The sequence below is a fragment of the Panthera uncia genome (assembly GCF_023721935.1).
Source record: "Panthera uncia isolate 11264 chromosome A1 unlocalized genomic scaffold, Puncia_PCG_1.0 HiC_scaffold_16, whole genome shotgun sequence".
NCBI classification, from domain to species: Eukaryota; Metazoa; Chordata; class Mammalia; order Carnivora; family Felidae; genus Panthera; species Panthera uncia.
In genome coordinates this window covers 79542520-79554701 of record NW_026057576.1, presented here as the reverse complement: position 1 = coordinate 79554701, position 12182 = coordinate 79542520, and the positions used below count along the sequence as shown (strand labels likewise).

Sequence of the window (12182 nt, the reverse complement as noted above, 5' to 3'; positions counted from 1 at the left end):
GCCCGTGACCTCGGCCTCCCTGGGGTCAGCCCGTGACCTCGGCCTCCTGGGAGTCAGCCTGTGACCTCGGCCTCCCGGGGGTCAGCCCATGACCTTGGCCTCTCCAAAGGGCGTGGTCATTGCAGTTTTAGTTTCATGTCATGTTGGCTTTTTGTTTTTAGCAATTTTTTTATTGTTGTTAATTTGCTAAACCAATTTTTTCTTTTAAATTATGTCTCCAAATTGATGAGATTGCTTTATTTTTTTAATGTTTATTTTTATTTTTGAGAGAGACTGAGCATGAATGGGGGAGGGGCAGAGAGAGAGGGAGACACAGAATCAGAAGCAGGTTCCAGGCTCCGAGCTGTCAGGACAGAGCCCGACACGGGGCTCAAACCCACAAACCGCAAGATCATGACCTGAGCTGAAGTCGGACGCTTAACCCACTGAGCCACTGTACGTCCCCGTAGATGTTTAATTCCTGGGTTTTAGGCCGAGCCCCCCGGCACCCCCATAAGTATTTAATTCCTGGGTTCAGGCTCCCTTTTCTGGAAATCATAAAAAGTTACCTAGTTATCCATGCTTCCTGACACAGTGCGAAGATCGTTGTTTCCAGAGAGCTGCACCCTTGTTCCAACAGCATTTATTTAAAGTCATTGAGTCCTGGGCCATGTTGTGCCACGTGAGAGATTTTGTGGCTTTAGAGGGACCAGAATTGTTTGAATAGCAAAGATGTGTTCTGAATGGGCTTGAGGCTCTGGGCTCTGGTGGCGGCTGGGGTGAGGAAGGAAGGGGGGCTTCCTGAGCTGGCACCAGGGTCAGATCTCATGCAGTGGCGGCGCTACGCCCCCCCATGCCCAGTCTCTCTGGACTGTGCGCTATGGTCAAATGTGTCGTCCTCCGTGGGTGCCCGACTGCACACCGTCTGTGCCTCTAAATTTTCCGAAGTCTGGGGCACCCTGCAAATACAGTGCGTCCTTATTGGGGTGTGCGTGAAGACAGCTGGGGACAAGGACCCAAGACCTGTCACTCGGGAAGGACGCACGTCCTGCCCGCACCCCCACCCCCACCCCCTGCACCCCCGGAGTGACTCCTGCAGGCCTCTCCACCCGCAGCACAGTTTGGGCAACTTTAGGCTGTTTTCATGGTTCCTTCCCGACAGCTGTCTCATTTGGTGGCCGTGAGGCAGCAGAGCTGAGTGCTTGACTGTCCATTATTGTCAGAATCGAAGCAATGTCCCCCAAGAGCCCACATCTCGGTTTGCCCAGGTGCCCATGTCCAGCCCTGCTGCGCTCCGGGCCTGGGGCTTTCTTCCTGCCGATGTCTCCACCTTCTGCCCACCGTGTCCGAAGGGCCCCTTCCCTTTGGCCACAGTGGGCCCTGCACTGAGTGTGTCGTCCAGCTTATAACTCATCTTTACCTTCATTCCGAGATGGAGAGAAAGGCCTCCTGTCGAGGGATCACACGGCTGCTCAGAGCAGCAGGGCCACGTGGGGGCAAGGGGGACCCCTTGTTCTCAAGGCTCCTTCTCGCTAGAGGCCCGGACACAGGGAAGCGGGTGCCCTGGGTGCCTGCAGAGGCTTATCCTCACCCGTGCTCTCACGTGCACGCCCTCGATCCCACAGGAGTTCGCTGGGCCCCTGCCCGGTGTCAAATGCTCAGGACCACCCCTCCCCCTTCCTTGGGTCCTGGGGCCGCTGTTGTGGGTGTCCTGTGGGAGCCCTGCTGCGGTGTCCCCTGGAGAAGTCTGTCTCCACCCTGGACTGTGGGGCCCTGAGGCGTTTTTATTCAAGGAGCTTTAGCCATTTCAGGCAGTTCCATGTGTCAAATGCGCACTTCTGAAATAACTGAATCTTGAACCAAATGTGTCAAGTGGAGACACCCTTCTGCCTTTGGGGGCCCCTCTGGGCTTGTGCTGTGAGCAGGCAGGCCAGGCCCTGACACACGGCACACAACCCTCCTGCCCTATCTGCCACCTCTGGGGCTGGTGTTGGGCCTTGCCCTCCCCAGCCCTCCTGCCCCTCCCCACGGGCAGCGTGGGGTCTGCAGGGCTGACCTGCCAGCTCCTGGTGGCTGTGGGACACGCCGTTCCCAGGCCCCGTTTCCTCATTCCTGGACCCAATTCTTGCTTGCTTACGGGGAGAAGGCATTTACCTTCCCTGCCAAAAACAACTGTGCAAGTGTCACAAAGCATTTGGGGATGCTGTGTCCAGTCAACACTTACCAGTGAGTGTGGCAGGGCCACAGGAGGAGCCCAATGCCAGACTCAGGCCCCAGTTATTTGCACACAATTATGCAGATTCCCCAAGAAGTGGGGCCCTGGTGACAAGGTCACAGACCTGCATGGGACAAAGGGACGCAGCTTGGCGGAGTCTGGAGTCCTGCCAATGAGGGCTGACGGGAGGCCCAGATGGGCTGGGGGTCACTTGAGCCCCAGGCTGGTGAGGCGGGGAAGGGCTCTACTAGGAATTCATTGCTGGTGACCACAAGCAAGGCCTGGGGCAGAAATGCTGTCCCCAAACCTGGCGTTGGGCTGGAAATGTCAGTCATTTTAAGGAAGAGGTGATAAACAGTGGCCTGTGCCCACCTAGTCAGTCTCCTAGCAGGACAGACACCTGAGCTCTCGGCTCTTGGGGGCCCTGTTGGCTCGTGCAGAGAAGAGGCTGGAAAACCCGGGAGTCTGACGAGCCTCTCCACCTGCCCAGCCGCCATGTTGTGTGGGCTACTCTCTCCATAAATAATGAGAAGTGGGGCACCTGGGTGGCTCAGTCGGTTAAATGTCCGACTTCATCTCAGGTCATGATCTCACGGTTTGCAGGTTCAAGCCCGACATCGGGCTCTGTGCTGACAGCTTGGAGCCTGGAGCCTGCTTCGGATTCTGTGTCTCCCTCTCTCTGCCCCTCCCCTGCTCGTGCTGTCTTTCCAACACAAATAAATGTTAAAAATATGTATATACATGTAAATACAAGAGAAGTGATTGACCTGATCAGAGAGTTGTGGGGTACATGGCCCTGGGAAGGGTGACACAGTGACCTGCTCTCCCCTGCGGGCCTGGGGATGGCTGTCAGCTGGCCAGCCTGGAGCCCACAGTCCCCAGGGCCACAGGGAAGCGGTCCAGAGCAGCAAGGTTTTGTCCACACCGCTGAAGGATACCTGCCTGAGGGACAGCGAGTTTGCTGCAGGCACTCGGGGCATCTCCCGCCCCATCTACCAGCCCTGGCCCTGGGTTTGGACCTCAGCCACAGGCCCAGTGCTGTCCCCAGGCTGAAAGGGGCAGGTGTCCATGCTGGAAGAGGGGAGGGGAAAGCTGGCCAAGGTATGTCAAGGAACCAAGGCGAGAGCTGACCCACACAAGGGCTGCGGGGCTGGAAATCTCCTGGGCCTGCTGAGCATGGGCACAGTGAGAGCGGCAGAGGTCAGCCTGGGCCCCAGTGCTGAGATCCCCTGGAGACCCCTGGCCAGTCCCTCCCACACAGCACCTGCACCCAGGTGAGCCAGGCTGCTCGTGGGCGGGCCCTGCAGCTATGGCACCTTGGAGCTGGGCTTCAGCAGCCTGTGAGAAGTTGCTCACATGCCAAGTCCTTGGAAGCCACCCCCTGTGACTGTTTCAACTAGCCTGTAAAGCAGGTGGCGATTGCCAGTCTTGGCCGGCAGACTGCCCCCTGAGCAGGGGCCGGCCGGTACCCCTCTCTGGGAGAGCCAAGGCAGCCTGGGCCTGGGCAGTCCCGCATCCGGCCAGGTGGTGTGGGGGTGCTCCTGTGGCCGCCAAGCCCTGTGGGGAGCATGCTGGGGTTTGAGTGGATGGGATGCCTGGCCGGGGACGGTGGAGATGTCGGCCGGGATGGGGGTTCCTCATGTGACCCTTAAGGTCAGCCAGGGGTCTGTGGGCCTGCTCCCTGGGAAGCCAGAGCACAAGGAGCCCAGCCAGGCCCACCCTGTCCTCCTCTGCTGCCCTTGGCCCAGCAGGCAGGTGGACACTCCCTCCAAGCTGACCCAGATCTCCCTGGAACAGACGAGGGCCTGGCCCACCTGCTCCATGACTGTTCTCCTGCCCGGAGCTGGGGTCCATGCCTCTAGTCTGGGCCTGCCTCGGTGGGCCTGCCCCCCGGCCGTTCCCTCCCAGCTGAATGTTTTCTCTTTTTTCTCAACATAGACTTGCCTGACCAGTGCTCCCCAAACCCCTGCAACAAGGAGGGGACCCAAGTCTGCCAAGACCTCATGGGCAACTTCTATTGCCAGTGCAGAGCTGGCTGGGGTGGGCGGCTCTGTGACAGAGGTGAGGCCCCTCCCTGTGCCCCCAGCCTACCCGGGGGATGTGCAGGGCCTGTTCCAGAGGAGGCAGGAGCCCCAGACTGTCGGGGTACCCGGCCCCTCGTGGCCGGCCCACCTCCCTCCGGCTCAGAGGAGGAAGGAGAGGAGGGGCCCCTTGGCCCCTCACATCCCCCAAGAACATGGAGAGGCACTGCTTTCGCCTCCAAGGACAGGGCGCTGTCCAACCTTTGAGAAGCTATCGGGTGCTGGCAGTGGCCTGGCTCAGGCAGGACTGGAAGAAAAGCCACCGTAGGGCTACCCCTGGGGACCCTGGGTGGGGCCTTGTCCAACCTCCCTGTCTGCAGTTTTGGGGGGTCAGCAAAGAAGCCGCAGGAAAAACACCCCAAGACCTGATGACTTCGGGGGCCCCTTCACTGCTGCTCCAAGCCACCCCAGGGCCCTGCCCTCCTCCAGTGTGCACTCATGGTAGACGGCACCGCCCTCGGCACAGCGGGGTCTCCTGTGGGGACAGGCGTGCAGGTGCTTGTGCGTCACCTCTGCATGCTCCCCAGCCTCTCTTTGCTCTGTGCCCAGATGTCAACGAGTGCAGCCAGCAGAATGGGGGCTGCAACCAAATATGCCTCAACAAGCCCGGCAGCTTCCACTGCGCCTGCTACAGTGGCTACACGCTCACGGTGGACAGCAGGACCTGCCAAGGTAACGCCTGGGCCGAGCCTCCCCAAGCCCTCCCCGTGCCCTCCCTGTCAGTCTGTGCAGCTGCCAAATTGCCAGAGTCGGCAAGATGGCCAGATTGCTGAGGCTGGCGGTCACCTCTTGAGAGGCTGTGGGTCCCTGCAAAGGCGGGAGGAGGGGGAGGGGCCTCCGCAGAGCACATGCCCGGGCATGTCAGCGGCCATGGGAGCTGCCCCAGCATCCGACCCGGGATGAGTCACCAGGCTCTCAGCCACTCTCTCTGACCCAGGGGCGGGCCCCTGTCCACACCCACCCGGCTTGCTTCCCTCTGGCAAAGGCTCAAGCAGAAGGCAACTCTCTTCCCTTCTGTCTCGGGCCCCCTGCGGCCCAGCATCCTGCAAGCTGTGGCCAGCCTACTGCACAACAGGGGCACCCCACTTCACAGGGGCAGCTCTCCGCCCACCCCCACCCCACCCTCCAACTCAGACCTGCTGACGTCTGTCACTGGCATGTCCCTGGGAATCTGGGACGTTTCTTGAGTGCTGCTGGCTTGCCCCGGAACAAGATGGAGGTACTGAGGGGGAAGCAGCCTCCGGAGCAAGGGCCCCTCCGTGGCCTGTGCACCTCTACCTGCTGGGGCCGAGGGGCAGGGTTCTCGGGGCCGCGGGCAGATGGTCTGTTTGGACGCCCCCAGGAAATGTGCCGTGTGCCATGGGGGACATCCTGCATTAGCCTCCTCAGAAGTCCCTGAGTGACCAGAATCTCCCTCCCACCCGCTCACCAAGTCTATGATGTGTGAGGACTCTAGGGGTCCCAGAGATTCCCTGCATCCTTGCCTTTCCCCCCAGAACAGCGTGTAGGGCAGTGGGACGGGACTCTGCACCTGCTGGGTCAGCGGGCTGCGAGGTGCTGTCCTCAGCATGACTGAGTAATGATCAGCATGATGGCAGGCGCCCCACCTCTGCTGCCAGGTTTCGGGGTGTGCCTGCCGAGTCTGGTCCTCACGTACCCCCCTTTCTCTTGGCCATCAACTATTTCTTTGGGGACCTTGGGACGCCCAGATGCAGGCAAGGGAGGCTGTGGGGAATGGGGAGTCTTATCACTGTGGAGCCTGGACTTTCCATCTTGTTCTTCTCAGTCAGAACCCGAGATACTGGGAAGGAGGGGGTGGGGTCGCTGCACCCCACTTCAAGGGCCCCCCAGCAGCATAGGGAATGGGGCCCAGGCCTCTCCATCATCTGTCCTTGGCTGCAAGGAGGGGTCCCCAGCCTGCATGGCTGGGAGGTGGGCCGGGGGCCCCCGCAGGGGGAGGGTGATAAGAGCCTGTTTTGGGCCCAAGGACCTCTTGGCCGCAGCGCACACAGTATGGTTGGGCCTAGGCTCTCTGCCCCCCCCGTGCCAATGCTGCACACTGTTCACCTGCTTTGGCTCCCAGTCACCGTGCTCTGTGACCAACTGCCCGACAGTGGCATCTCCAATGGGCAGAGTGTTGGCAGGATGTGAGGTGTAGGGAGGAGGGGCCCAGAGGCTGGAGCTCAGCTGTCTGGGCCCCCAGCCCGGCCCACAGTACTGCCAGAGGCTCTGTGGCTGTGGCCAATGGGCACTGTGGGAGAAGAAAGCAAGGTGGCAAGGGGCCACGTGGACGCGTGGGGTCCGGAGCTTTGTCCACTGTTTCCCATGGGGAGGCTTCCTGGCCTGGGAAGTGATGGTGTGCGGGCACAGGGCCAGGACAGGGGAGCCCTTCCCTGATGCTGCCGCGGGCTCTCGGGCCCTCCCGCCCCAGCCCCCGCTGTCACAGGCCCCGCAGGGACTCTGCACACCTTGAAGCCCAGGTCATGAGCTTCTGTAGAGCAACAGAGGCTGCAGAGGCTGTGGGGGGTCCCTGTGGTTTCCTTGGTACCATGGTAGGGCCTCATGGGCCGTGTTCAGAGAGAGCCTGTGCCAACGAGGCATCCTGTGTGCGGAGCGGCCCGGGGCCCTGCAGCCGAGTGTGAGTGCAGAGCAGGGAGCACAGTGTCCTCCCTGGTGCAGCTGGCACGCCCCACGTACTAGGGGAAGCCAGGTTCCTAAGGTTCTGGATGCGGGGTTGGCCCTGCCTCGCTCCTGAAATGAAGTCTCACATGCTCAGAAGCGTCCACACAGCTGGAAACGGATCGGGTGCAACCTGGCGGTTTCACACGCTCTCGGGGGACGTGTGCGGTTGCTGGCTCGTTCTTGGGGTCGGTGAGCGACATTTTCCTCATTCTGCACCTGCAAGCCTGCGTTTAGCTGCCCTTGTGAGGAGTCGTGAATGGCGTGGGGCTTGGAGACACACGTGTCGTGTTGCTGTGTGAGGACCCGTGGTGTTTGAAGTAGCAATGACACGAGCCACCTGTTCCTTCTGACTCTGGAGGAAATGGGTTTTTAACTGCCGAAGTTTCGTGCTGGTCGTTTGCTGGAGGGGCAGGATGGACAGAACCTCAGGAAGAGCCTTGATACCTTGTCATTACTGTAGTGTTTGAATTCCGGTGGAGAGACCCAGGGTGTGAGTGGAGGCCGAGTTGGGAGATGCAGGTGGCATCCCGGGGGCATTGGGGGGGAGTTGCTCCAGGGACGCAGGGTACCCTCCGTTCGGAAGGCCCCTGGGGTTTTGCTCCTGTGCTCCAGTGCTCAGAGCCCTGTCCAGTGTCCAGGACACCGATTGGAACTGCCCCCCATGGCCCCAATGCCTGGGCCTGGGGCTGCAGAGTCGGTGGCTGGGCGGAGGGGGCGTGGGCCTAGTCTGCCCCGGGGGCTGCGCCCCCGACACGCGGTGCTCCCACCACAGCACCTCCCCATGGTAGTCAGAAACCCCCCGGTCCAGCATGCTGGTTTTCTTGCAGACGTGGACGAGTGTGCAGACGGCAGGGCCTGCGGGGAGGCGCGCTGCAGCAACCTGCCGGGCTCCTACGCCTGCCTCTGTGATGAGGGCTACGCGTTCAGTTCCCAGGAGAAAGCCTGTCAAGGTACCTCTTCCCAGCCGCCCACCGGCACCAGGCGCACACACACGTGCAGGCGTGCACACACAGCACACCGCACCCACCTGTGAGTACGTGTGCTCGTGTGCACATAAGTGTGCGTGCCGTGTGTGCACACGTGCGCATACAATACACACATGCATTCGTGCTGCCTCTGAGTACAGCTCGGCACCTTCTGACCTGCCCCAGACCGTATGCCCTGTGCCGCCATAGCAGATGGGCTTATGTGTGGCCCTCAGTTCCAGATACTGTGTCTGGGGACAGCTGGGGACGTGCAGCCGCTCACACCCTTCGTGCCCCGGGGGTGCCTGCCAATGGCAGTTGACCCTTCAGACGAGGACGTGCTTTGTGGCTGATCGGCTGGCTTATTCCAGCGGCTCCTTGGACCTGCCGGGAAGCACTGTGGGCGCAGCGGGGTGTGGGTGCCTCCTGAGTCACGTGCTGTGGAGCCCGTAGAGAGCACACCGCACGTGTGACCAGACAGGTGAGGCTTGCCCATCTCCCTTGTGGCCACAGATGTGGACGAGTGTGCTGAGGGGCGCTGTGAGCAGGCCTGTGTCAACTCCCCAGGGGGCTACACCTGCCACTGTGACGGGCGTGGGGGCCTCAAGCTGTCCCCGGACATGAACACCTGCGAGGTAGTGTCCTCGGGGCGGCCGCCCCCTTCGGGAAGACCGTTCTCAGGGAGGAGGGCTGGTGACCCAGGGCAGTGGCGATGCGGGATGGGGGGGCGTGTCTGTCCTGTGGGTGACACCCCCAGGGCGGCTCCCTACCCGCGGCCCAGCAGGCAGCCTGCACCCAAAGCAGGCCCTGCCCAGTGTGCGTGTAGCCAGAGCCCCCAGACTGGGGGTGCGCCCACACCCGCTCATCCCGCTCCAACATTTGGGGGGCCCATCTGCCTCCTGCTTATGCATCTGGGTGGCAGAATGGCTGAGGGGGACTCGACCTGCGACCCTGACAGGCCCCGTGTGGCCGGGAGGGGTGGAACCAGGTGGGCCCCACCTGACACTCCTTGCCCCCGTTCCACAGGACATTTTGCCCTGCGTGCCTTTCAATGTGGCCAAAAGCGTGAAGTCCTTGTACCTGGGCCGCATGTTCAGCGGGACCCCCGTGATCAGACTGCGCTTCAAAAGGCTGCAGCCCACCAGGTGGGAGGCAGCTCGCAGCCCCCCGCGGTCCTGGCACATCCACGGCAGCCTGCTGCCAAGTCCAGGCTTTGGGTCAGCATGGACACCCACCACTGCGGGGCCTGCTTCTGGCGCTGGGGAAGGAGTCCCGGGGTGCCTGCCTGCCCGTGTCGGTCTGGGTCCTATGGGGCCTGTGTGTCACCTGATGATTCTCATGCTGGCCCTCAGGCTGCTTGCTGAATTCGACTTCAGGACCTTTGACCCCGAAGGGGTCCTGTTCTTTGCTGGAGGTCATCAAGACAGCGCCTGGATCGTGCTGGGCCTGCGGGCTGGCCGGCTGGAACTGCAGCTCCGCTATGGTGGTGTCGGCCGAGTCACCAGCAGCGGGCCTATCATCAACCATGGCACATGGCAGACGGTGAGCATGGCCACCCCCGCCCCTGGCCCGGGCGGCGTAGGGACTCCTGGGGAGGGCCTGGGGTTTGCTCGTGCCCCCGGCCCAGCCGGCGTATGGGACTCCTGGGGAACGGCCTGGCCGGCATAGGGACTCCTGGGGAGGGCCTGGGGTTTGCTCGTGTGCTTAGGCACCCGACAGTTGGTGAACACTACACATAGTGGCATGGGCCCCGGCCCCTGGGAAGTTCACACTCGATGGGCCATTCCTCCTGGGACACCTGGCTGTGTCCCCGAGACCATTCTGTCCATCACAGCAGCTCCTGGTGGGGCCAGGGGCTGCCGGTCACCCTGCAGTGCACAGGACACCCCACCTCAGAAAACTGTCCAGCTCAGGATGTCATTGGCGCTGAAGCTGGGGGTCCAGGGCCGAAATCTAGGCACGACTCCTGCTCAAGTGTCCGCAGCATCCCAGGACCTGCGCCCTTCCCGCCCAGACCCAGGAGCACTCACATACGGGTGCCTCCCTCTGGAGAGTGCCCTGAGCACCCAGAGCCCCAGAGGCAGGTGTCCCACCACTGCCCTGCCTGCACCCCCTGCACAGCAGCCTGACACACAGGACCCTTCCTGAAGTTTGGAGGGCCCTGGTTGGAAGTGGGCTCTTAGTAAGCACCTGGGAGAGAAGAGCATCCTTTTGCCCTTTAAAAGCTATGTTAAAATAGGACTTTCTGAATAAAAACACTGGGGACATCTGCTAAGGCGTCCACCCTGTTAAGTAAGGCCACCTTCCTTCTTTCCCAAGCTCTCAGCACAAGGGTCTCCAGAGCTGCGGGAGGGGTGCCAACAGCAAAGCCCAGATAAGACCGTGGAGCCAGAGGGACTCGGCCTCCTTCAGGGCCCAGGGAGGCACGTGCTCCAAACGGGCAGCCTGGCCCCTGTGGTCGTGGGGCGTGTGGGGTCCAGGGGGGTGGGCGGCACCCAGGTGAGAAAGCTGGGGCACGCAGGGCCTGTGACGGGTGACTGGCACAGTTGCCCCCGCCCGGTGCATGAACTGGCCGCTCAGGGCGGGGTCAGCGGGGTCGGCTCATTGGCAGCCCCTGCAGCCACCCCTCCTGACCTGCTTTTGCCCCTGCAGCCCCCTCATGGACACCGTGTCCTCCTGACCACACTTGACCCAAGTACCGACAAGTTTCCCGTTTTAACCAAAAAGGAAACTGATGGACCTCTGGAGGGTTAGGAGAACACAGAGTGTAGAGAGAGGTTTCTACATTCTCCTGCTTGGAAAGGAGGAAAGATGCAAACTTCTGGAGTCCATGTGAATTCACGCACAGCATCCGGTCCGTGCCAGACACTTAGTTACCTGCTGGAAGTTAGAAACGTGCCCCCTGCCTTTGATGGGGCCCCTGCAGGTGGGAGAAGTGAGGCACCAAAACAATGATGTCAGGCAGGGTTCCTGCTCCCAGGAAGCAGCTCCCGGCAGGGGTTATAGAGGCGCCAGGATGGGGCAAGGGACGCGGCTCGAGGGGCTTCACTTGGAGGAGGAGCGAAGGGAGAAGCCAGTGCTGGGGGCCTTTTGGGAACTGGAGCCTCACCCCAGCTGGAGGGAGGTTGTGTTGGCACACGGGGACAGGGAGGTGTGCGGGTGAGCCCTGGGGCTGGGGGTCCCGGGTGAAGGTGTACCCGGCCTCTCCGGCCCTGGTTTCCTTCAGATCTCTGTGGAGGAGCTGGACCGGAATCTGGTCATCAAGGTGAACAAGGATGCCGTGATGAAGATCGCAGTGGCCGGGGACCTGTTTCAGCTGGACAGAGGACTGTATCATCTGAACCTGACCGTGGGAGGCATTCCCTTCAAGGAGAAGGACCTGGTCCAGCCAGTAAGTACCATCATCAGTCTGGAGTCAGAGCGCAGGACCCATCAGGACAGGCGAGCCCGCGAGCTGCTGTGTTTAGTGCTTCCCAGGCTTAGGCGGTGGCTTCCCAGAAGTCAGCAAGCATGCGTGCACCGCCTCTCCCTGTGAGAGTAGCTTTAATTTTCATCTAAAGTGATGATAAAAATGCCTATTTTGCATGAAAAATGAGACACAATGAAATTATTTTTGAGCAAAAAGAACACTCAAGGGGCGCCTTGGGTGCCTCAGTTGGTTAAGCGTCCGACTTCGGCTCAGATCTCACGGTTCGTGGGTTCGAGCCCCGCGTTGGGCTCTGTGCTGACAGCTCAGAGCCTGGAGCCTGCTTCGGATTCTGTGTCTCCCTTTCTCTGCCCCTCCTCTGCTTGTGCGCTGTCTCTCTCTCTCAAAAATGAACATTAAAAAAAAACTTTTTTCTAATTAAAAAACACAGTCAACTCTTTTGACAATTTCCAAGAACATTTGGGTTGTTAGTCCTGCTGGGACTTCCACAGGGGAGAGGTCACTACTAGTCCACCTCGAAGCTCTGCCCGACCTCACCCTTCCTGCATCACAGCCCACACCCTGGTCGGTAGATGTCTCCCCGTCACCCAGTGGGTGGATGTCAGTGGCCGGAATCCTGGTAGGGGGTGCCAGTCTCCATTCCAGGGGGTCCCACAGTTGCTTACGCCTCCTCATTTTGCAGATACAGGCAGGGATGACTACCGATTTGCTCCAAAGCATGTAGCACGTGCCTGGTGCACTGGAATTGGCACTCCCAGCCCCTGGACTCAGTTCCATAGGTACCAGGTACCACTGCTCACATCACCTTGTCCCATGTCCTCCCGGGGGTGGCC

The 12182-nt window shown here is 61.0% G+C and overlaps 1 protein-coding gene across 1 annotated transcript in view; it reads left to right on the top strand.

Moving 5' to 3' along the window:
- GAS6 (growth arrest specific 6) overlaps positions 1 to 12182 on the top strand; it is a 33089-nt gene that overhangs the window by 14336 nt on the left and 6571 nt on the right. Inside the window, exons 5-11 of the mRNA XM_049647285.1 lie at positions 4133 to 4255; positions 4825 to 4947; positions 7785 to 7907; positions 8436 to 8557; positions 8949 to 9067; positions 9275 to 9464; positions 11149 to 11313. Coding sequence (XP_049503242.1) covers positions 4133 to 4255; positions 4825 to 4947; positions 7785 to 7907; positions 8436 to 8557; positions 8949 to 9067; positions 9275 to 9464; positions 11149 to 11313 — 965 coding nt within the window. The remainder of the gene's footprint in view (positions 1 to 4132; positions 4256 to 4824; positions 4948 to 7784; positions 7908 to 8435; positions 8558 to 8948; positions 9068 to 9274; positions 9465 to 11148; positions 11314 to 12182) is intronic.